Raw genomic sequence first — 24,387 nt, 5'->3', positions numbered from 1 at the left:
ACCCCCCAAGGTGCCACTCCAGACCATGCCCAACGGTCCCCGATACTTACCACAGGGGTTGGGATGAGTGGCAGCTGGGAAGAAATGTTGACACAGGCTCAGCAGTTCTGAGCCTGCGAATTGGTGAACAGTGGGGGCGTGGCTCTGGAGAGGCACGGGGTGCTCAAAAAGAGAGCCAGGAACACAGCTGTGGGGCCAGGCACAGAAGAGCGGGATGCCAGCTGGGAGACACCAGATGCAGAGCCAGGAAGCACAAGCCCTGAGTGCGGGGAAATGAAGCTGAACATCTGTCGGAGGACTCCAGCAGATGGAATGAAGAGCACAAGCCTCAGGAACAGAGGAACACACGAGAGCGGAGTCGCAGCCCCAGTAGGGAGCCCAGGTACTGCGGCAGGGAGTGGCAGCAGGGAACTGCTAGCACTCTTTGGCAGCATGGCAGGAAGGAAGCCGCAGGCGGCTATGAAGCCCTGTGTGGAAATGACAAGCCCCACCAGTTGGTGGGAACAGGAAAACCAACTACAGGTCAGTCGGGCCCTGGGGGAGGTCACACTGGGACGACTGACCAAGGTAGGGCATGGGGCAGCTGCCCATCCCCACAACTATTAGAAAGGAAGGGACAGATGAGTTTCCCTCCCCCACCCCCCGCAAGTGACCAAGTGGGCACTGGAAGATGGAATCCCAGGGGCCCGTTGGCAGATGCTGGACACTTTCAGTTGAGTTCTTCTTAGTTACAGTTAGCCCCAAGCTGGGGGCAGGTTTAGTTGCCCGAGAGCCGACCTGAAGTTGAGGGACCAACACAGGGAAGATCTGCCAGCTGAGAAGACTGGACCCATCTTGAGGCAGGAAGCATGGAAGAGGCAAGATCATCTAGGGGAAGACCTGCAGGATGCAGCATTTGCCCAAGCCGTGGATGCGGTAAGGGTGGGGTAAAGGGGAGGTTGGAGCCCCATGAAGAAAAACCAGGGTCAAGACCCCTTAGCCTTGGGGCCACCTACAGGGAACTGCCTCCCCAATAACGAACAAAGACATGGCTGGTGAGTAAGATCAGCACCCGAACCATCCAGGTGGCACCAGAGCCCAATCTCACCCTGACATCGCTAGGGGGCAAGGCACCTATCAAGAAGGGGCCAAAGCCCTACAACACCTACCAGCATCAGAGACATTAGATTAGAACAGGGGTTTTCAACCTTTTTAATAAGTACCCCTGGCGGCCAGACGCAGAGCGGCGGCAGTGTGGGGTGGTGGGTGGCAATGAGTGCGCAGAGGGGCACCGCTGCTCTTGCGTCGTTCCCCACTCCAACACAGCCCTGCTTCTGGGAGGTGGTGCCGGTGCAGGGTGGTGGGTGGCGGCACTCCATCCCCACCCTCGTGTACTCCCTAGGGCCTTCCCTAGTACCCCAAGTTGACAACCCCTGAATTAGAAGAACCATCTGTAGAAGAATCACATGACTACTTCACAAGAGAGATAAATAAAGATACAGCAGGAATTAGTCTCCTAAAAATAAAAATTTTTAGATAAACACATTACCAGAAGTGTTTTTGATCTCCACAAAAAGAGCTGAGGAAAAAAAACCACCACAAGAGTCATGTTTTATCCATCATGGCAAAATTACATCTTCAGTAACAATTTAACCATAGGTTCATTGAACACAACATTAAGCAAGTCACTTCCATATGAACATGTCTATATTGTTTCTCTTTGTGATATACAACTACAGTAAACCATACATGATTTTAATAAACATGGCAATATCTTTTCTATTCAAAGAACTATTTTTTGAATACCCTTTACTGTATGGCTCAACCACAATAATGACTCGCATCAAAATATTAAACTCATTTAATTCCTTAAATATTAAGATGCAGTTTAAAATGATACTTAGGATATAGGATTTATTTTATCAACTCTGGTAGCTAAATTCTATGAATACAGGAAAACTCAAAATATTTTTACTAGATACAATAGTGGCTTACAGTATATCAGCAACTAAATTATTTTATTTATATATATATATATAAATATATATATATATATATATATATATATATATATATATATATATATACACACACACACACACAAAGTGATTGTATTTGTATGCTTTAGCCCAGGGATGAACAAGACCACTGTAAAATGATTTTGTACCCTAACATCACATTTATGGCAGGACTGCTTAAAAGTAATGACTGGGAAAACCCTCAGTGAATTGCCAAAACATGTAAATGAGCAAACAGCTCTGTTATATTATCTCTGGTGCAGCTCCACCAGCAACAGAGGGGGTGTTAAAGTAGGAAGGGTATAACCCTTGTAGCTGTTTGGTTGTTCAGAAATACTGCCTCAACAAGCCTGGCACTGCAGCACTCACATGGGAAAAAGACAGAATGTAATTTGGTCTTCTAGCCAGTTTACACTCATGTTCTTTCCCTCCAGGATAAAGCTCAATTCATGCCAGGACTTCAGAACCCAGTTGTCTCTCTCAGTCATTAGTAAATCCTACTAAGGTTGGTAAGGGAGCCCCAGCCCTCCCACTCCTTTAGACCCCAGCCCAGGAATCCTGTAAAGATTAGCAACCAGCACTTTAAGTCAGTCCCTCGTTGCTTTCCTGGGCTGCTTCCTACCAAGACACTCCCTGGACACTCCTCTCACCTACCTTGCATTCAGCTTTCAATATTACCCAGGTAGTTCCCTGGAGCTTCTTGACATGGGAATTACCTTGCCTGGCAATTGACCCAAAGTTTCTCTGAGGTTCCTTCCACCCACAGTTCTTGCTCCTCAAAAAAAACCCCTGCCTTTCCTCTTTTCAGCTACCCTCTGCTGCTAGGCTTTCTACCTCTTACCTCCAACCCTCACCAGGCATAGCAGGGAAAGCCAACTGAATAGGACTGACCAGTGGCAGGCTTTAAAGTGGCAGACTACTTATGCCACATGAAGACATTCAGTTTCTCCTGGGAAAGCTGCCGTTCGCTCAGGAGAAACCAGGACCATACAGACGTTCAGGATTTTTCTCCCAGAGCAAAAATGGCCCTCCAGGAGAAAAGAACCCCCAAGAAAAACCAAGGTTAAATCCAACCAAGCAAAGAGCAGAACATGCCTCCTTTACAGTCCCCACATTGTGCTGCAGGGAGATACAGGCTGACCCTGAGCAGTCTGGGTCAGCCACTCAGGACCACCCTGTGCACTGCTTCCATCTATCGACTGAGGAAGCCTGCAGAGCATGCTGAGAAGGGTGCACAGGAACCCACAGGCTACCCAGCATCAGCACTGAAAGCTTTCCACTTTTCAGGGGCTCAGTATTTGAACATCTGCTCAGGCATCTCCAGCTACGCTTTTCTACCAGAAAAAGAAACAAAAGAAAATTCTCCCAGATATATGAACATGTGTATGCAACCTCTGTTAGACCTTAAACAGGGACAGACATTATATAATTATAGGAAGTATGAATTATTTCTATGCATCACTCCCACTGATCTATACATCACTCCCATTGTTGCTATTTCTGGTGTTTATTGCACCAGTAAAAAGAGGGAACTCTTTCAAACATGTAAATAAAAACAGAGCCAACTTGTTGGTTCCCACTGTTGCATAAGAGAGGTGTATGTAATTATGAAATAGTATAGAACTCAGACATTAAATGCACCTGTCCTAATCACCATGGATATGAACACATTCCATTGTGTATGCCATTGAATCAAAAGCACATGGCCATTTTTGGAACGTGTCTTTTGAGAGGGAAGGAAAATTATCCCCATACACTAATGTTTCTCTATAAAACAAAACAAAAATAAAGTATCTACTTTTATAGGAGGCAACCCCCTCATTGCAAAATAGCCCATAATAAAGTACAAATAAGAGTAACTATGCTATGAAATAGCAGACTGTAATTAGAGGCGCACATACTTGGATTTTTTTCCCCACAACTCATAGGCTGAATTCTTTCAATGCATAGCTGAAAATGGACCCCATTATGGAATATTTAGATCATTTCTTCCAAATATGTTATCACAGGATTGCTGCCATTAACATAACAAAAACACACAGAGCATAAAGATTCCTTACATTGTTTTGTTTAATTTCCTGAAACATTCTAGCTAAAGATTGTACTGAGCCATGCAGCTATAGAACATAAAAGCACAGGCAGAATGAGGTAAGTGTCACAGATGTCTTCACTGTGGTAGGCCTGAACAAGTCTGGGTTTGGTCTCTGAGGGCACAAGGAGGTAAAAATGTTAAGCACATTCACCCCACTGAGCAACAGCTTTTAACTGCAGTAGACTAGTAGGAAAAATGTGTAGTTACACTGTCAGGTCTTTCTGACTACAGGAGGCATCCCCTCTACTTATACTGTTGCTGGTTGGTGTTTCAAAGCGTTAAAAGCTCAGATTAAAACTGGAAATGATATATGTAACAATATGATCTTTCTAGAGAGTTTAGAGTTCAGCTGTCAAAAAGTTCTAAACGAGACACTGTAACCCAATGAAATCAGCTTGAAACCAGTGTGCAAGTGAACTGCAAAAGAATATAGGACAAAAGGAATGCTAGACAAAAGTAAGATACACAGGAGGAACCACTAAAAGACTAATTAAGTGACAGTATATTGGTACAAAATGCCCATTGGTGTATCACCTAGTAGCCATAATCCTTTATCTATTGTTTGTTTACTATTATTTGAGTAAAATCCAACCTAATATTACTCAACCAAGAGATAAATTGTGCAGTCCTACACAATCAAATCAATGCAATCTTACATTTAAAAAAAATAAATTTTGTATGAACAATACATTGAAAACCCGGAGGTCCATTATTTGCCTGATTTTGTTTTGTTTCCATCTCCCATCTTCTTGTCCTGGAAAATAATAGTTGGTCAAACAGCTGGCTTTCACCTCTGGGTCGTGCTCCCACTTAAAACTACACCAAACAAGTTAGAATGGCTTTGCTCACATTTACATGAAACTTTTTTTAATCCAGACTTGTACAGTAACCAGTCCTGAGCACTATGTTGTCACCGTGGCTGGTAGGCTGTCCTCAACTATTGTTAAAAGATCTTCACACTTGAATCTGCTTTCAACCAAGGTAAGAGCAATTCTTTCAATCAAAGACTGAAGTATACTTAAATGTAGACCTGTCCATTCTGTGAACTGTTACTCAAGTGACCCCCTCACTGTAGCCAGATACATTTCAAGGTGGGAGGGGAGCTAGGTTAGTGAGAGGATACATCCCAAAGATTTCACATCACAAGAGTTTCACCAAGCATGCTTCCTCCACAATTCCATACCCTGAGGCCGTGAGTATGTTTAAATTCCGCTTAGAATTTTAGCTGGGCACAGAAACCCAGGAACAAATTATGAATTATTCTCCAACAAGTGTCTACATACACCAATACTAGAAAACAAAACAGAAACATTTGAAAGTAACTGTATCTGTAATGTGTGTCCAAGAACTTACCCTGGCTCAGTTCTAGGTGATAAAGACACTGGAATAGCTTGACTCCAAGGTACACAATCCTACAAATGTCAACAACTGATAATCATTGACACCACAGAAATATGTATGGGATAAGAAATATAAAGAATACATTCACAGACCATAATCTTCATTCAAAGTACATACTAAATTCCAAAGTGTGCTCCAGTTTCCTGGGCTTACAGTTTTATAACCCCAATGGGCATACAAGGTTGCAAATGGGCATGCAAGGTTACAAATTTGTATGCAAATAGAAGAACACGCTGTTATTTTAGGAAAGGTTCCACAATACATATAGCACCACTCTGAGACATTAAAAAAATTCCAGGATTTCTGAATAGCTTCTCCCATTGGATTCCCTTTTCACAATACTTCTATTGGTATTCCCTACTATTAGTCCATATCCTTTTTCCTACTATTAGTCTCTCTATACCTGTTGGGACTACAAGCATTTGACTCTGTTGTTGAACTATTCACATGCTTATAGAAGTCATGTATTCATACACAGTCATATTTTCAAGTAAACTGAAAATTAGCTTAGTCAAAATCTGGATTCCTGTATCAGTCACTTTTTAAAGTATTTTGTAGTCTTATTTAATCTAGACAGAGGTAATTTGCCATGTTAGTCTGAAGTCAGGGCAGGATAGTACCTTGGAGCTTATTCAGGAAAGCATGAACATTTCCCTAAGCAGCTTGTTCAGAAAAGCATGATTTTTTGTAGGCAACAGCCTACTTTCTCAGATGTGCCTGATGAAATAGGCTGCCACCTATGAAAGCTCTTGCTTCTCTCAACCAGTTAGTAGCACCATCCTGCCCCATCTTCTGCTTGTCATCATATCTAGAAGTTTCTTATACCTTTCAACTTTCAGACACTTCAGCTAAGAAAAATGAACAGCATTTTAAAGCAATCGATAGTGGCGCATTCAAAATTATTGTCATTATTTAACAAAAAAAAATAACTAAATAAAAATGTTAGGGTAAAACTTAGCATAAAACTTTCTTTAAAATGAAAAGCAAAAAAAAGATCAATTTAACATTACTTCTGTGGCTTCTACTGATTTCTTCTATAAAACATTCAGACAAGAAAAGCAATTCTCAGTGTGTCTTCTTTGAGTCATTTACACTGACAATGGATATTTTCCCCTCCATTAAAACTAATTTCCACATGCATAAAGACAATTACACCAAAAAGCATAATGGCAATTCATGAGCACACATATACATAGTCATCCTATTTGATATACGCATCAAAAACTTGGGTATATTTTACAGTTATGTCTCACTTCTGTATTGGCTCCATTTTACCCATTTTGTCGTCTTCATGAGTCTTGCCACAACTCAGATTGTGCAAGTTCTGTGGGGCAAGAATGACCTTTTTGCATATTTTCACAACCCCTAGCACAAAGAAGCCTTACCTTTGTCATTGCCATAATACAAATTACTAAGCAAAGAGAACGATTAATTCACAAGAACGAAGCTGAAATACCTAAGCTCATATCTGTTAACTACTGCAGTCAGGTAACTATAAATTCATTAGCATGTAAATCCACCCAGGACAGACTATGATTTAGATCAGGGCTGTCCAACTGCATGCAGCCCCCACAGAGTTAATCTGCAATCCCCAGGATCTTTATCTGGGTACTGCTGGACTCTCTGGGTTTTCTCTCCCTTCTCTGTCATTTCCTACCCCTGCCCCTAGACAGCAGGTAGTGCAGCACAACTCACGGGCCTGACAGAGACCAAGGCCAGGCAGCTCAGGGTGCCCCAGCAAGCCCACACATTGCAGCATGGAGGCAATGGCATGGTATATACAGCAAGAGGTACACAATGTGGCATGTAGCCTGTATGAAGAGAGGTCAGGGGGCCTGCAGCCACCAGCCACTCAGAGGTTGGTCCACCCTTAGATCACATTTATCTACTACAGGTACCAAGGACTCATCATCACTGTACCCTCTCTTTCCACTCTCTCGAGAAAACATTCCTTTTGCTTTTTTCACTGTCTAAGGTATACCTATGCACCTCCTAGTGTTCAAAATGTTTTGGTTTTGGAAAGCAAAAACCTTTTTGTAAGCCAAAAACCTTTTTGTAAGCCATTAGTCCTAGAAGTCAAATGATCCTATTACAGAACCAGTGTAGTTGCTGCTTTTTAATTCTTTTCCATAGCCATGCATGCAAAAAACCTCACAACTACATAATAAATACCAGCCCAAATGCATTTTTAAATACTATCAGTAATTAAGGTCTTGTTATTGTATAATAAACCCTGTTATATAGAGAGTTGATTTCCATAATATTACTTTATTATTAAATAGCAAAGTACCGTTGAAATGGAGTGTCTGCTTACATCACTGATTTAAGTGGGATTTTATGAATAATTCATGGTTCCTGCATAAAACCATGTATAAAAGACTTTAAATATATTTGTGATTTGTTTGACTTTGCAGTAAAACTAGTCCCTTGTGATGCTCCTGCCAGAATGGCTTACAAACTGTTGGAGGGGGAGTGGGGCAAAGGAAGTTGGTTACTAGATAAACTCCCATTGCTATATAACTAATGATTGCAACATTGATTTCTCTGACTGTTTAGAAACACACTGCTTGGGGAAAATAATGTAATAATAGCTAGATTCTGTGAGAAGCAAATGAGTAGGGTATCTTCAGTACCAACACAAAGAGATTTGAAATAGTAAGAATGGGAATGGAACCATGTCATATTGTGCAGAAAGACACTACATAGTAAGAATAAGACAACTTCTGACACATTCCACATATTTTGTTAGCATGTTGTATAAGTTTCAAAAGAAGGAAAGTCAATCCAAAAAGACCACCTGATTTGAACGAACAAAAGGCCAGAAAATTGAATTAAAGCTGCCACTCTATTCTTAAAACTTACCCACTGTGTCAAGAATTTGACTCTCAGGGTAAAGACAACATCATTTTGCAGTCTACTTCTCACCCTCCAATAGACGACTAACAGATAAGCCTTAATAAACTAGCCACAGAAGGTAACTTCTCAGTGAAACTGTAACATTCATTCAGCACTTTCTCAGTTCTACAGCTTATAGTCAAAACTTCAGGGAATGATTCTAAATTTAGATCCCTGCTGTCTTTCAGTGGGCATCTACAAAAAAAAAAAAATGGATCCTTCACTTGTTCAGGCACCGTAGACAGCCTACAATGTCTAATGACCTGTACCAAACAGATTAAAGTATGAGTGGAATACTTCCCATATCTGACACAGTGTTCATACAGAATTAACACTTTAGTAATATCTGTCTTTCCATATACCACTAACTTGGTGGGATTAAATAAAAAAGAAAATGAAAAAGAAAAATACAAAACCAAGAAGCATCCTCTACTTTGGTCAAGCTCCTCTGCACTTGGAACAAACTGAGATGTTCGACTCCCTGTCCACAGACTGTCAGCTTAGATTCCAATGCGATCAAAATAATTTTATATAGCTTTACTTCAGGAAAAAGACCCAGTTGGAAGCAATTGTTCAGTCAGCCAAATCCTGTTGCTTCCATGAATATGAATAAACTCCAATATAGGACACTATGCTTTTGCAGATGTAGAAAGATCTGATCATTCAGAGTTAATCTTTGCTAATAAATCAACCCTGCCATTCTTTAAAGGTTTTTATTTGCCTCCAGTTGCAACTCTGTGGGTTTTTTCCCCTTCATGGCATTATTTCCAAAATGGCCTTATTTCTTTCTTTTCTTTAAACAGGTTGTAATCCTCAAAGAAGCCAATGGCAGAAAGGCCACTGATGGTAGTACACTTCAGAGATGACCTGAAGGAGATGCATTTTGTTGCTGTCTTGAATTGATGATATAGTAAGTAGCACATACACTGGGACCAAAAGATAATCAACAGAAATTGTTTACGGTTTATGAAAAGGAACATGCAATGCAATTTGTGTGACCAGGATCTCTATGTACACAAGCCACACAATTAATACATATGTATTCATGCAAATTTTCACACAGGAAAAGATTCCTTCCGTGCTCAGTATGGTTAAAGAAAAGGCCAGTGATGATACATTTCTTTAAAAACTCTAGGCATATAAAAAGCTCTCTTTTCTAGAACAGTTATTACTTCAGCACTGCTGTTGCAATAACAGGCAATAATCAATTTCAGCACCATCTGATCACAGCAGCTTTTTTAAGTCTGGTTAGTGAAGGCAAGCTGATGCACTTCCAACTTTTCCTTCTCACTGAAATGATGTACCTCCCTATGCAGCTACCTTGGAGACGGGGTGAGCTCGAGGAAAGAAGATTCAGCCGTTTACTTCACTACCTCAGTCTTAAACTTCAGGGAAATATAAAAGACTGAGGGGACGGGAGGGGAAGGGGAGCACAGCTGCTTGCGAACCGCTCACCTCGTTTCCTCCCTTGCTTCAAGCCCGCTCCTCCACGGAGCCTCACAACACCCGGCCAAAAACACCCGGGGGATGATTTACCCCGCAGCACCAGAAAGACCCCTTTACAAGCAGCGCGTTATCCCACCCGGCCCAGCCCACAACGGGGGCGGCGCGGAGAGAAGCTGCAGGTAAGCCTGGCCCTCAGCAGCGGGCCGCCTCCCCCGGTGCACAGCACACCCATTCCCGTGCCCGGGAAGCAGCCAAAGAGCTCGCTCGGCATCTGCCCTCCTCGCCCGCGGCCGTTCTCTCCGGGCTGCGGGGACTCGTCCAGCCCCGCCCCGCTGCCAACAAGTGAAGCTTGGCCGCGGGGGCAGGGGCGGCAGGGACTTGCTTGGTTTCCTCAGCAGGCCCCACACGGGGTTTTCACTCGGCTTCTGCCTCAGTCTCCGCGGCCCGAGCAGGGCGGGGGTCGAAGACGTATGTCCCCCACCCCCAATGGACGCGGGCAGGGCAAGGCAGGGGCAGGGCCGGGCGCCGCCGCGGGGCATGAGCAGCACAGTCCCGCGCGGCTGCTGCAACACGCTGCGTTTCCTTGTGAAACAGCGCCCACCTCCGCCTGTCGGGCACTTCCCAGCCGCACAGCACAGCACAGCACCGCACCGCACCGCACCGGCCCCGCCTCCGCCCAGCGCCGCATTCTGAGCCCGCCTGGCCGCGGACGCAAGACTCCAACCGCCTCTGGTTAAGAAGCTTCACGCTCAAGGCAGACGCTGGGGAGCACCTGCGCTCTGGATGCAGCGCTGTCCCCGCTCTCTTCCTCTGCACCTGTTCGCGCCTATTATTTGCCCGGGAAAGCAAGAAGCAGCCGCCCCTACACGAGACGAAGCTCCACGCGGCCCCCGGGAGCTCGGGCTGGCGCGGGGCCGCGCTTACCTTCCTGCACCGCATGGAAGGGGTTGTTGGCTTCTATGAGCTTGATGGAGTAGGTGATCTTCTCGCTCTGCAAGATGTCGTCATTGAGATTCAGATCCGACACGGCCTGCTTGAACACCTCGTCGTCCTTGGCTGCATTGCCTTCAAAAATGGCACCTGCGGGGGAGTACGGTAGGGTTTTCTCTCTGGGGAGGCGAAGGACAGCGGAGCTTCACCCCCCGCCAGCACGTTGCCAGAGCATCCTCCCCTCCCCACCGAGGAGTTTTCGACTCTGACTATGATTTGACACCGACAGCATTGTAAAACTGGGGATTATCCAAGAATTAGAAATGGCTTTCGAAACAAGGGAGGAAATACCCCAGCGCCCTCGCTCCCGACTGCACACAGACATGTGCCGCGCAGGTGGAGCCACTCGGAGATCATCGCCCAAGCTCCCACTTCGCCAGGCCCGCGCGGCCCGGGCTGGCTGCAGGGTCCGGGCTGCAGCCCCACACCGCGCTCGGCCTCTTCCAGCTCCTTCCTACGAAGTCTCCCCTTGGGCTTTAGAAGCCAGCATTACAAGTAGCCAGGCAATGGGGAGATGGGTTAGAAACAACCAACTTTTCCCTGCGTTTATCTCCTGCCCGCCTAGTTCGCTCTCTCGGTTAGACACCTTTCTCTCACACGGAGATGTAAACTAAGCGCGTTCATTCCCCGCCTTGTGTTCATGCAGTTAACGTGTAAACATCTGCCGACCTCTTATATAACCTCTCTGGGAGGGGCTGTGCGCCTTTACTGCCTGGTTTGGTAGGCGCGGGACCTTTTGAACCCAGATGAACCAGGCCCGGCCCCCTCCTGAAAGCTCCCGCAGCTCACGCCTGTGTCCTCGGGACTCATCAGCACGAGCCTCTGCCTCCTCCACTCAGCTCCAGCCCTCCTTCCGGCAAGGAATTTTGGAGGGACGTTAAGGTCGGGGTTTGTGCAGGGCCCAGGCAGCACGGCAGGTCTCGCGGCGACATTTGCCATTTGCAAGGCAGAGGGACAAGGTTTCAAGGCTGCCTTGCTTCCCTGAACCAGCAGGAATCTGGACCCCACCCCCACCCATCTCCGGCTGTACTGTAACGGCCACAACCAGAAGGCTAGAGTCGGCGTCAGAAGGAAGCGGGTGCCCGCTGGGCAGCCAGAATCCCGCCGGTGCCAGGGGGAGGAGCAGCCCCTATCCCCCTCCCCCCAGCTCGGGGGCGGGGGGCGTGCCTGAGCCCGGCTGCTCCCTAGCGCCCGCAGCGCCGCCCCAGCGCCCGATGGTGCCGAGGCCGGGGCATCAGCGCTCGGCAGCCCGCTCCGGATCTGCCGCTCCCTCACGCCGGCACTTGTGGTCGCCGGTGGGGACCCACCCCCCGCAGCAAACTTGCTGCACGCGCACACAACCACATGCGCGCGCCCTCTCTAGAGCCGCACTCGCCTCCCTCCCCCGTCGCCTGTGGGCGTCTCCCCCTGCCCCGGGCTTTCCCGCCCCCGCCAGGCAGGCCCCGGGCTTCAGCCACACGCGGGGATCCCCCCCGCAGCCGCGCGGCAGGGCTGAATCCCCTTCCGCAGCACCACCTTCGTCCCTGCAGGTCCCCCCCTCCGGCACCAGCCGAAAGGTGGCTGCGGCGTCGCCGCGCTGCCTGCCAAGCGGCCCCGGACCCACAAAGTTCCTCCCGCCCGGCCGGCCTGGAGCCCTGCCTCGTCCGCCCCTGCCTCCCTGCCGGCAGCCCCGGGGCTCTGAGGAGAGCTCACCCGAGCCCCTGCGCCGTGAGCAGGGCCAGGCCGGGCCAGGGACTATTCCTGCCCAGGTCCCTCCCTCCCCTCCGCTGCGGGCCGAAGGAGGACAAAGCCCCGCAAGCAAACAGGTCGGAGCCGACCCCGGCCGGCCCGGGCCGTCTCCCCCCGCCCCGATTCAGCCTCGCCGTGCCGACAGCCCCTACGCTGGGGACTACCCCCAGCCAACTTTGCAGTCAGGAGGCTTCAGCTATGGACCCCGGCTCTGGCTCTCGCCACACGACGGGGCTGCTCAGTCTGCGGCGCCGGCTCTCACCGATGTGGATGATGGAGTCCGCCCGCACCGACGCGCACTGAAATATCCAGGGGAAAAGCCAGAGCATCAGCACTTCCATCTCCAACCTCTCGCGCGGTGCATCAGCCCGGGCGGCGGCGGCGGAAAACGCCCTGAGCGCGATGCCGGCGGCGGCCGGGCCGGGCCGGGCCTCGCGGACTCCCCGAAATCCAGCCGCTGGAAGAGGCCGGGCGGAGCTGGACGAAACAGACCAGGAGCCGGCGGCGGCGGCGCTTCAGCGCTCCGTGTGCGTCTGAGCCCGGCTGGCGGCGGGCTGCGGAGCCCCCCTCCCCCCCGCACCACGTGATTGCGGAGCCGCGCCGCTCGCTCCAGCCCCGCGCCGCGCGCAGCCCCGGAGCAGCGCTGACAAGCGACGGAGGGTGCCGGGGGCTGTAGCAATGCGGGGGAGGGAGCCCGCCTCTCGCGCGGCCGCGGCCCCGTTCCCAGGCTAGCGGGCCCTGGGGCTCGGAGGAGCAGTGAGGTGCACCTGGAAGTCCCGGTGCCCCCCTCCAGCCTCAGCCGTGGCAGGGGCAGGGGCAGCTGCAGCAACGGGGTCCTGGTCCCCCGGCGCAGGCAAGGGGGACGCGGCCGGCGGGGGGAGGGGCGCGGCCCTTGGGCGCCGCTGTTGAAATTTGCGGGCGGAGCCGAGGACGGCACGGGGGCCGCTCCGCAGGGGCCGCGCCCTCCCCCTGGGAAAAGCCGCTTTCCAGGTCCCCCCTCCTAAGCTGTGGGTGTCAGGTGCGGAGTGCGCCCCAGCAGGATCTTCACACCCGAGCTGTGGGGAGGGGGTGCATCAAGGCTGTCTTTTTTCCCGAGCTTTCAATGAAATCTAATTTATAAATGGGACATGCTCAGGCTCAGAAGACTAATTCATCCCCGAAAACAAACGCATCAGTGATTGCAGGCATCCAAACGTGAGGAGCGTTTCAATATGCCAAGGATCCAGAGAAAACAAATTCATTCAGGAGTCTGAAACATAATTAAAACCACTGCCAGGAAAATGAGTTGAGAGCAGGATGTTACTAAGACTATTAAGTTGCTGTGGGGCTAAAGCATGGACTGCATGAGCTGTAGGCACAGAAGGGCAGCATTAGGCTAAGCAATGGCAGAACCAAGATGACTGGAGGTCAGCTCTTGCAAATGCAGAGTAAAGGAAGTTCTCAGGCCAGATCCTGCTTCCCAGTAGGACTAAGGCTCCTAGCAATTTCAGCAGGATCAGGATCTAGCCACTACCTGCTCAATTTCAGGGAATCTGTCTACAGACTGCATAAAACAGGGGCTTTTCTAAAACTGAAGCTACACAACAGCTGAATGGTTGATTTTCCCATCTTTTACACCATCAGGCTCCTGTCAGAGTACATTTTATAATCTGTTCTCTTGTACATATAATGCCAAAGTCTCCGCATACTGTAAATAAACACATCTGCACAATCTCTCATCTAATCGCCAGTGTGTTCTTCAGGCAGGTTGCAGTACCACAGAAAAAACTCTCAACAGTAAGGGAGAGCAGAGGCAGATACAGAGGTGGGGGAGACTGTAAGGAGGGAACCCACACATAGATGGAGCCGAGTAAAGGAGGAGCTATAATTGAAGAGGATCCCTGTTGATCCCCATGCCCAAATAGCCTACTCTTCAGCCTTAGTGAACAGGCATACCTTTTCATCAGGGAGTAGCAGGGGTAAACAACCCCAGGCTTACTTTTTAAAATAAATCACTAACTACTCTTACTTACAATTTCTGGTTTTACACGTGCAATTTCCCATTGATCAATGGGAAACTATTAAATACCATAGTCACTATTTCATGTAATAAAAATGCTTAATCCAAATAATTGACTTCTGGGACAAAGATCAATAGAAACTTTCCCTTTTTGACTACTTTAGCAAGTAAAAATTAATTCTAATTTACATTGGTTTCAAATCAGTATGCACTTACTGACTTATGCCAGTTATTTAAAAAGTAAAACACGCTATACTGACTACAGCCATATACATTACAGCACCTAGCGTATGCATGGGACTTTCAGGACGACAACACTTCCATTGTAGCCCTGTTTACTCCCCCTCTGGACAATCAGGTTAATAGAATTTGTGATATGCTTTGAGATCCTGACACAGAAGGCCCTATAAAAATGTAAATACAATTCCATCTACGTCTACAAGTCTCCAAAATGCCATTTGTTTAGATTTCAAAGTTCTTTGAAACCAGGGTTGCTCCATCTCTGCAAATGCAGACACAGTGTGGGGGTTCTGGTCTCAGCCAGGACCTTTAGGGACCACCAAAATACATTTAAAAGGAAACATAAAAGAAAAAGAATCAGCTAGCCAACTAAGTGACAGGGGAATTCCATGCCCAAACTATGGCACGTGCATGAAAGCATCCCGTCCCAACAAGAAGTAGGGAAAGAAGAGAGCCCAAAATATTCCAGAACAGGCCAACTAAAATAGATTCCAATAAAAAAAGTATGCATTTGTCACAGCTAACTAAATTGAGAAAGGAAAGTAATGCTTAAAAGAAAGATCTCAAGCTTACTATCATGTCTTCCATAAAATCAGCTTTAAAATTTAAGCAGCTATAAACAGACCCAGAGCTCAAACTGAAACTTTTCAAACTGCTGATGTCCCAAACACGGACCTGTGCAACACACTGATTTCAGCACCCTGGCCTTCTTAACATAAAAGGAGAGGTAGAAGAAAGAAAATCTTGCAGCCACACAACTAGAGGTCACAGCAGCTTTGCGTGTGAGTAGAGGTCTGGGCAAGCGGAGCTCAGTGCAGGACTGGGACTTTGGATTCATCGAGTCTCCCAAGAGCTCTGCAAAGCTACTCATGAAAGAGGAGAGGTAAGAACATATACGATAGTAGGTCCTTGTGTACAGAACTATTATTGCCTTTAATTAAAATCCTGCACTTAGAGAGCTCACAAAATCAAAGCCTTAATGATGACCTCTTGTTTAAAATTTCATTTAAGCCCAACTTTTAAGATTATCAATACAGCTTGCATTTTTCTTTGCTTGAATTACTTTGTTTTTGTGATGATATTTACAAAGGGAAACAAAAACATCTGAGCGTTACATGTCACAATTTGACTATTTTATACCCTTTATAAATGGAACCCAAGGAATTTTAAGTTCTTTCATTTTAAGTTCTTCCATTCATCACCTGCAATCAGAAGAGCACTCGTATTTAGCTATGATTACACATAGCTCAGCCACAGCACTACACACTTATAAATAAATCCACTTCCTGACATTTTGCATTTTAAGAATGTTACAACTCACCATGTTATTCCAGCATCACGGTACAGGGACAAATCGTATGTGTTATGATGTGACGTTTGGATTTACTGTGCAAGTGGAAGATTGGCATATCATTAGAAATATGTAATGTAGCTAATAGTACTCAGCACTAGCTGCTACTCAAAGTTCAATACCTCAGCGATAGAGATGGTGCTGTGTACCATTCTAACAGTTCAATTACCTGTGAAAACCACTGTGGTGATTTTTAGCTAACCCATCATGAGGTATTGGTGTACTTATTTCTGTTGGCAGAATGAAAGTGGAATGGAATCCGCGCTGAATGGCTCTTGCTACTGTATCAGCATGGTTTGAGTGAAGCTCTGAAAAATTCATTGCAATTAGAACTCTTGAATGTCTTAGAAAGATGAATTGAAAAGCTTACAAGTTACTATATTCAGAGACCTGATAATCCAGACTTCATCTTTCTTGTCACAGAAGAAGCCAACACTGAACATTTAGAGTCTGTCCTCTTGTCCTAAGGACCTCACCAGCATCAGCATAATGTTGTATCAAGCATAGTGCATGCACAGCTGCAGCACGATGGAGAGCTCAGCAGTAGGGCTGTGCGAAGCTTCAGTCCCCGATTCAATTTGGCGGAGATTCAGCCCAATTCAGTGGCCAAATCTCCAAATTCGAATGGAATCACAGGACCCTTTAATCTCTCCAGATCTAATCAGAACCCTCCTAATCAGAGAGATTCAGACATAGAGACAGCTTTAAATGTTTTTTTACATACCTCTAGGTATCAGGCAGCTCATGAATGTTGCAGTGCTGGGGTGCATGGAGTGTCCCACAGAAGCATGGAGGGGGTGGGGGGCAGCGTTCTTGGCAGCAGACCCAGAAGTGGACCAGAAGCACTTCCAGTCCACATCTAGGTTTGCTGGGGAGCATGCTGGGGGGCCCCAGGGTCCCCCTGTGGCCAATTGCCGAGCTGGGGGGGGGGGGGGGGGGGGGGGGGGCCAGCACATTCCCCGGGAGACCTGGAAGTGGACCAGAACTATTTCTGGTCCACTTCTGGGTTCACCACCGAACACGTGGAGGGCCCCCCTTCACTCCTGTGGGATGCTCCATGCGCCCCAGCATTGCAGCGATCACGAGCCACACCTGCTATCTCAACATATGTTGAAAAAACTTTTAAAGGTATGCCTATGTCCGAATCACTGATTCTCTGAATCAGCATCGAATCTTCAGATTCAGCCGAATCAAATCGGGGACAGTGATCCGCATCAAAGAATCGAATCAATGTCCCTGATTTGGGCTAAATCCAAATCAAATAGGGCCTGCTTCGCATACCTCTGCTCAGCAGTAACACCAAGTAGAGTCTTTTGCAAAGTAGCAGTTTAGGAGCAAAGTAAGTAGGGTGTCTGCAAGCTCTGTGTCTTCTTCCTTCATCCATCCTCCTTTTTCCCCAACTGTGGCTTAACCAAATTACCCCCAAATGAAGACTGGGACGTTTATCCTATCATTCTGTCAGTGCTTCATTGTAATCATAGTTGCTTCTTGTCTCCTATGTAGCTATTGCCCTCCTAACCCATCCCCCTGCTGACTTGCCCTACAAGTTACCTCTAATTCCACATACATCAAGTTCCTTCACACCCTACCCTCTTCTTTCACTCTCCCTTGCATTCAACCCTGCTGTCTGCCATGAAGAAAACCAGTTCACTTCCCCATCTACCATCAGGGGATTCTGTTTATCATAGAATCTGGAAGATCATCTAGTCCAAGCCCCTGGTTAAGGCAGGCTCATTTGCTGATTAAACCATCTCATTCAAGCATCTGCCAAATGAGTATTTGCTAACTGTGGGACAGGTACTAGAGTATTGGGTTAGTCAGTTTTCTTACCATCTAACTTCCCCTTAGCTGGGAAGACTAGCTACAAAAGAGATTTTATGGACTAGCCACTGTCCTCCTGATGACACTCCCTGGCAATCCCATCCTAACATGCTAGAGGGGCAGAGTAAGTTGCAGAGTAACTTTAATGTTTGTGGAGAGGGTAAAGACCAATTCCTATTCTTCAGGATACATCTACCAGTCCAGGAATACAGATTTACACCGGGCGATAAAATTACATCTAGAACCTCAGATTCGATCCATAACAATTTTTATGGTCTGTCCCACTCCAACCTATTAAATATATATTTGTCACCAAAAACAGTCAGAGGTGCTATTAGTTTCATCTATAATATGGAGTAAGACTCTCATGTTACGTTTGGTCTACAGAATACAAATTGTACTTGATCCATAAAAATTTTAAATTAAGATATTCTATTTAAAACATTGTAGTGAGTATTCCAAACAGCAGGCAGTAGGCCTATAATCACTACAAAATTATTTCTTTTTAATTGAGTTTTAGAACTCAAGAACTGTAAGAGCTCCACTTCTAGTTGGAGACAGTAGTCTGGAAATCAAAACCCTATGGTATAGCTTCAAGTTTGGGATGATTTCATAGAATATTTTTGTCAATTTTTTCCCTAGATTATCATCCTCTTCTGCTGACTGCTCCAATTTTAAAGTGCTTTATTACAACCTCTTTGTAAAAAGCCTTCTTTTTTCTGTTCATGGTTGACACCCTGGTATGATAATCTTGCAGAAGGAGTAATGGACTAGAGTTTTTCGGCAAGAAGGAACTTCTGAATTATGAAGTTCCTCACAGGTTGTTTGACATTCTTGATTAAGTTGTTGCGTCTCTACTAGCCAAGTGGAAGTTTGCTATCATTTATATACTATATGAGATAACATGTCTTTTAAAATATCACAAAAATTGCAGTTTGCATACTTTCTTCCCAGATTTGGAACTAGTTTCATTTGGCAAAGTATAAACTTGTTCTCACTGAGCACATCTACACAAGATGCTACATCGCTGTAGCAATATGCTATGGCAACGTTGTGTTGGCAGGCACAAACTGTGACGCTGCAGCTACATCACCACAGCAACACACTCCCTCACTATAGTGTATTGCTACAGCAATGTAGCAGCTAAAAATAACCATGTGCCACTAGCAAGGTGCAGTAACAACGGTACTATAGGGGCACATGTAGATGTACCCACTGTATATTTGATTTAGTTCATATGCATCTTAGATTAATTCTATCAATTCAATATTTATTGCATCTCAACCTGAAGTATATTCCTAACCTATCCCACTCTTGAAACTTGACCTCACATGTCCTATTTTTGGAGGGGAAGGTGCAGAGGAGAAGACATCTTTAGCATAGGCTCTCTTCTATGGACTATCCAGCCTTCCACATTCTAACTGCATAAATAGACCCAAATCAGCCTGTCTTTCAGTGCTGGTGAATTTAATTTCGATCTGTGTATTTTGAAAAACACAACAGTGCAAAGATGACTTAAAAGGACAATAAAAAGTCCTTTTTCAGATATGTGGGGAGCCGGAGCAAAAGCAGGGACAACGTTGGACCCCTGCTGAACCAGATGGGGAAACTGACAACTGACACCCAGGAAAAAGCCAACCTATTAAATAGGTACTTTGCGTCAGTCTTTCATCAGTCCCATGGGACACCCATGCCCGCTACGGGACAGGGAAGTCCGGGTGAGGGTGATCCCCTGCCCTCCATTGATGCTGACTTCGTGAAGGAACATCTTGAGAAGCTGGATACCTTCAAGACAGCCGGCCCTGACAATCTTCACCCCAGGGTACTCAAGGAGCTGGCGAGCATCATAGCCCAGACTCTAGCACGGATCTTTGAAAACTCTTGGCGCTCTGGTGTAGTACCCGAAGACTGGAAGAAGGCCAATGTGGTGCCTATCTTCAAGAAAGGGAGGAAAGTGGATCCGGCTAACTATAGGCCCATTAGCCTGACTTCTATCCCGGGGAAGATCTTAGAAAAGTTTATTAAAGAGGCCATCCTTAATGGACTGGCTGACGCCAACATCTTAAGGGATAGCCAGCACGGGTTTGTTGCGGATAGGTCTTGCTTGACCAATCTCATTTCCTGTTAGGACCAGGTGACCTATCACCTGGACAAGGGAGAAGAGATTGATGTCATATATCTTGACTTCAAAAAACCTTTGATCTGGTTTCCCATGATCACCTCTTGGAGAAACTGGCCGATTGTCGCTTTGGGTCCTCCACGATCCACTGGCTGGAAAATTGGCTCCGGGGTCGGACCCAGAGGCTAGTAATTGATGGAATTAATGGTGTCATGGAATCATCATGGTGTCCTGTGACCAGTGGGGTCCCCCAAGGCTGTGTCCTTGGACCCATACTATTCAACATCTTCGTTAATGATGTGGACACTGGAGTCAGAAGCGGACTGGCCAAGTTCACCGATGACACCAAACTTTGGGGCAAAGCATCCACACCAGAAGACAGGCGGGTGATCCAGGCTGACCTGGACAGGCTCAGCAAGCGGGCGGACGAGAATCTGATGGTGTTCAACGCCTATAAATGCAAGGTTCTCCACCTTGGGAAGAAAAACCCGCAGCATCCTTATAGGCTCGGCAGTGCTATGTTGGCTAGCACTAAGGAAGAAAGAGACTTGGGGGTCATCATTGACCACAAGATGAACATGAGCCTGCAATGCGATGCTGCGGCTAGTAAAGTGACCAAAACGCTGGCTTGCATCCACAGATGCTTCTCAAGCAAATCCTGGGACGTCATTCTCCCCTTGTACTTGGCCTTAGTGAGGCCACAGCAGGAGTACTGCGTCCAGTTTTGGGCTCCACAATTCAAAAAGGATGTGGAGAAGCTTGAGAGAGTCCAGAGAAGAGCCACGCGCATGATCAGAGGTCAGGAAAGCAGACCCTACGATGACAGGCTGAGAGCCCTGGGGCTCTTTATCCTGGAAGAGCGCAGGCTCAGGGGTGATCTGATGGCCACCTATAAGTTTATCAGGGGTGACCACCAGTATCTGGGGGAATGTTTGTTTACCAGAGCGCCCCAAGGGATGATGACTAGGTTGAATGGTCATAAACTACTACAAGACCATTTCAGGCTGGACATAAGGAAGAATTTCTTTACTGTCCGAGCCCCCAAGATCTGGAACAGCCTGCCACCCGAGGAGGTTCAAGCGCCTACATTGAACACCTTCAAGAGCAAACTGGATGCTTATCTTGCTGGGATCCTATGACCCCAGCTGACTTCCTGCCCTTTGGGCAGGGGGCTGGACTCGATGATCTTCCGAGGTCCTTTCCAGCCCTAATGTCTATGAAATCTATGAAATCTATGAAAAGGAGCATAGGTATTCCCAACTATTTTGAAATCAACATGTTTTTTATAGAGAGGTCTATACATGATAGAGTTTTTTAATTTGAGATTATAAACCTTCAAAAATAAGTATTTTCAGTGCAGAGGTACAGCAAGTATACTCCTTATTTAACAAGTATACTGTGCTGTTGTCTCTTTTTGCCAACAGTATAGTTGTCATGGAGTGCTGATTTCCAGAAGATCAAAAGTCAGCCATTCAGCATGATAGAGGGTTATCCCAGCTTTGGATACACCCCAAAGATCTCTCAGTGCTCTTAGCTACAGAAAGACTTCTTACAGTTTCAGAATAGAGGTCCCATCTTCCATATTAGCATATTGCTTTTTGTTATATTGATTCGTTTTGATTAGTCCAAGAGGGCCATATGGTACATTCTGTTCTCTGATGAGGAAGGCATAATTCCTAATAATTTTCACTGTAAATAGAAATGTTTGAATACTTAGGTATGTATTTGAAGAGGTGGATACTGTTCCCAGTTTTTGATGCATAAATACACAGAGATGCAACCCCAAGATGGAAAATTTCATAGATTTCATAGACATTAGGGCTGGAAGGGACCTTGGAAGATCATTGAGTCCAGCCCCCCGCCCAAAGGGCAGGACGTCAGCTGGGGTCATAGGATCCCAGCAAGATAAGCATCCAGTTTCATCTTGAAGGTGTTCAATGAAGGCGCTTGAACCTCCTCGGGTGGCAGGCTGTTCCAGACCTTGGGGGCTCGGACAGTAAAGAAATTCTTCCTTATGTCCAGCCTGAAACGATCTTGTAGTAGTTTGTGACCATTCGTCCTCGTCATCCCTTGGGGCGCTCTGGTGAACAAACGTTCCCCTAGATACTGGTGGTCACCCCTGATAAACTTGTAGGTGGCCATCAGATCACCCCTGAGCCTGTGCTTTTCCAGGCTAAAGAGCCCCAGGGCTCTCAGCCTGTCATCGTAGGGTCTGCTTCCCTGACCTCTGATCATGCGTGTGCCTCTTCTCTGGACTCTCTTGAGCTTCTCCACATCCTTTTTGAATTGTGGAGCCCAAAACTGGACGCAGTACTCCAGCTGCGGCCTCACTAAGGCCGAGTACAGGGGGAGAATGACGTCCCGGGATTTGCTTGAGAAGCATCTATGGATGCAAGCCAGCGTTTTGGTCGCTTTACTAGCCGCAGCATCGCATTGCAGGCTCATGTTCATCTTGTGGTCAATGATGACCCCCAAGTCTCTTTCTTCCATAGTGCTAACCAACATAGCACTGCCGAGCCTATAAGGATGCTGCGGGTTTTTTTTCCCAAGGTGGAGAACCTTGCATTTATCGGCGTTGAACACCATCAGATTCTCATCCGCCCACTTGCTGAGCCTGTCCAGGTCAGCCTGGATCATCCGCCTGTCTTCTGGTGTGGATGCTTTGCCCCAAAGTTTGGTGTCATCGGCGAACTTGGCCAGTCCGCTTCTGACTCCAGTGTCCACATCATTAATGAAGATGTTGAACAGTATGGGTCCAAGGACAGAGCCCTGGGGGACCCCACTGGTCACAGGACACAACGATGAGTGACTTCCATCAATTACTACCCTCTGGGTCCGACCCCGGAGCCAATTTTCCAGCCAGTGGATCGTGGGGGACCCAAGGCGAAAATTGGCCAGTTTCTCCAAGAGACGATCATGGGACACCAGATCGAAGGCTTTTTTGAAGTCAAGATATATGACATCAATCTCATCTCCCTTGTCCAGGTGATAGGTCACCTGGTCGTAGAAGGAAATGAGATTGGTCAAACAAGACCTACCCGCAACAAACCCGTGCTGGCTATCCCTTAAGATGTTGGCGTCGGCCAGTCCATTAAGGATGGCCTCCTTAATAAACTTTTCTAAGATCTTCCCCGGGATAGAAGTCAGGCTGATGGGCCTATAGTTAGCCGGATCCACTTTCCTCCCTTTCTTGAAGATAGGCACCACGTTGGCCTTCTTCCAGTCTTCGGGCACTACACCAGAGCGCCAAGAGTTTTCAAAGATCTGCGCTAGAGGCTGGGCTATGATGCTCGCCAGCTCCTTGAGTACCCTGGGGTGAAGATTGTCAGGGCCGGCTGACTTGAAGGTATCCAGCTTCTCAAGATGTTCCTTCACAAAGTCAGCATTAATGGAGGGCAGGGGATCACCCTCACCCGGACTTCCCGACCCTGTAGCAGGCACAGGCGTCCCATGGGGCTGATGAAAGACCGACGCAAAGTACCTATTTAATAGGTTGGCTTTTTCCTGGGCGTCAGTTGTCAGTTTCCCCATCTGGTTCAGCAGGGGTCCAACGTTGCCCCTGCTTTTCCTCCGGCTCCCCACATATCTGAAAAAGGACTTTTTATTGTCCTTGATGCTCAAAGCTAGCTGGAGTTCAGTTGCAGCCTTGGCTTTCCTGATCTGCTCCCTACAGGACCGGACCAGTGCAGAATAATCCTCCTTGGAGGTGACTCCCATCCTCCATCCTTTGTAGGCCTTTCTTTTTAGCCTCAGGAGGTCTGCTAGGTCCCTGGAGAGCCAGGGGGGCTGCTGTCCCCTCTTGCTGCCTTTCCTCCGAGATGGAATAGACTTAGTTTGTGCATGGAGGATCGCTCCCTTGAGGAGCAACCACTCTTCTTGAACTCCCCTCTCCCTGTGGTCACAGTCCCTTAGGGCCTCACTGACAAGCCTCCTGAGCTTGTCAAAGTCAGCTTTCCTGAAGTCAAGGACTTCTGTGTTGCTGACTGACTTGCCAGCTTTTCGGCGGATGGTTAAGGTGATCAGCTCGTGGTCGCCGTCACCCAGCTTCCCATCGATCACTAGGTCGCCGACTAGGTCCTCCCCAGTAGCCAGCACCAGGTCGAGCAGCGCTTTGCCTCTCGTTGGCCCATAGACTTCTTGAGTCAGGTAGAGGTCATCCACGCACGAGAGGAAGCTCTGCGACTGCTCAGATTTTGCTGAGCGATCCTCCCACGAGATGTTTGGGTAATTGAAGTCACCCATGACAACCATGGTCCTGGAGCAAGCTGCCTCAGCCAGTTCCTGGGCAAACTCCTGGTCTAGCTCAGG

General features: G+C 47.2%; 1 protein-coding gene across 1 annotated transcript in view; it reads right to left on the bottom strand.

Annotated features, from left to right (window-relative positions):
• GRID1 (glutamate ionotropic receptor delta type subunit 1) overlaps positions 1 to 13,293 on the bottom strand; it is a 1,166,358-nt gene extending 1,153,065 nt beyond the window's left edge. Inside the window, exons 1-2 of the mRNA XM_006277864.4 lie at positions 12,812 to 13,293; positions 10,756 to 10,911 (exon numbers count right to left, since the gene is read on the bottom strand). Of these exons, the coding sequence (XP_006277926.1) occupies positions 10,756 to 10,911; positions 12,812 to 12,890 (235 nt within the window). The 5' untranslated portion in view covers positions 12,891 to 13,293. The remainder of the gene's footprint in view (positions 1 to 10,755; positions 10,912 to 12,811) is intronic.
• Between the last annotated feature and the right edge of the window lie 11,094 nt (positions 13,294 to 24,387).

Source organism: Alligator mississippiensis, chromosome 6, assembly GCF_030867095.1.
Source record: "Alligator mississippiensis isolate rAllMis1 chromosome 6, rAllMis1, whole genome shotgun sequence".
In the NCBI taxonomy this organism is placed as follows: Eukaryota; Metazoa; Chordata; order Crocodylia; family Alligatoridae; genus Alligator; species Alligator mississippiensis.
Note: the sequence above shows the minus strand (reverse complement) of the source record. Positions and strands in the feature narration are given on the sequence as shown.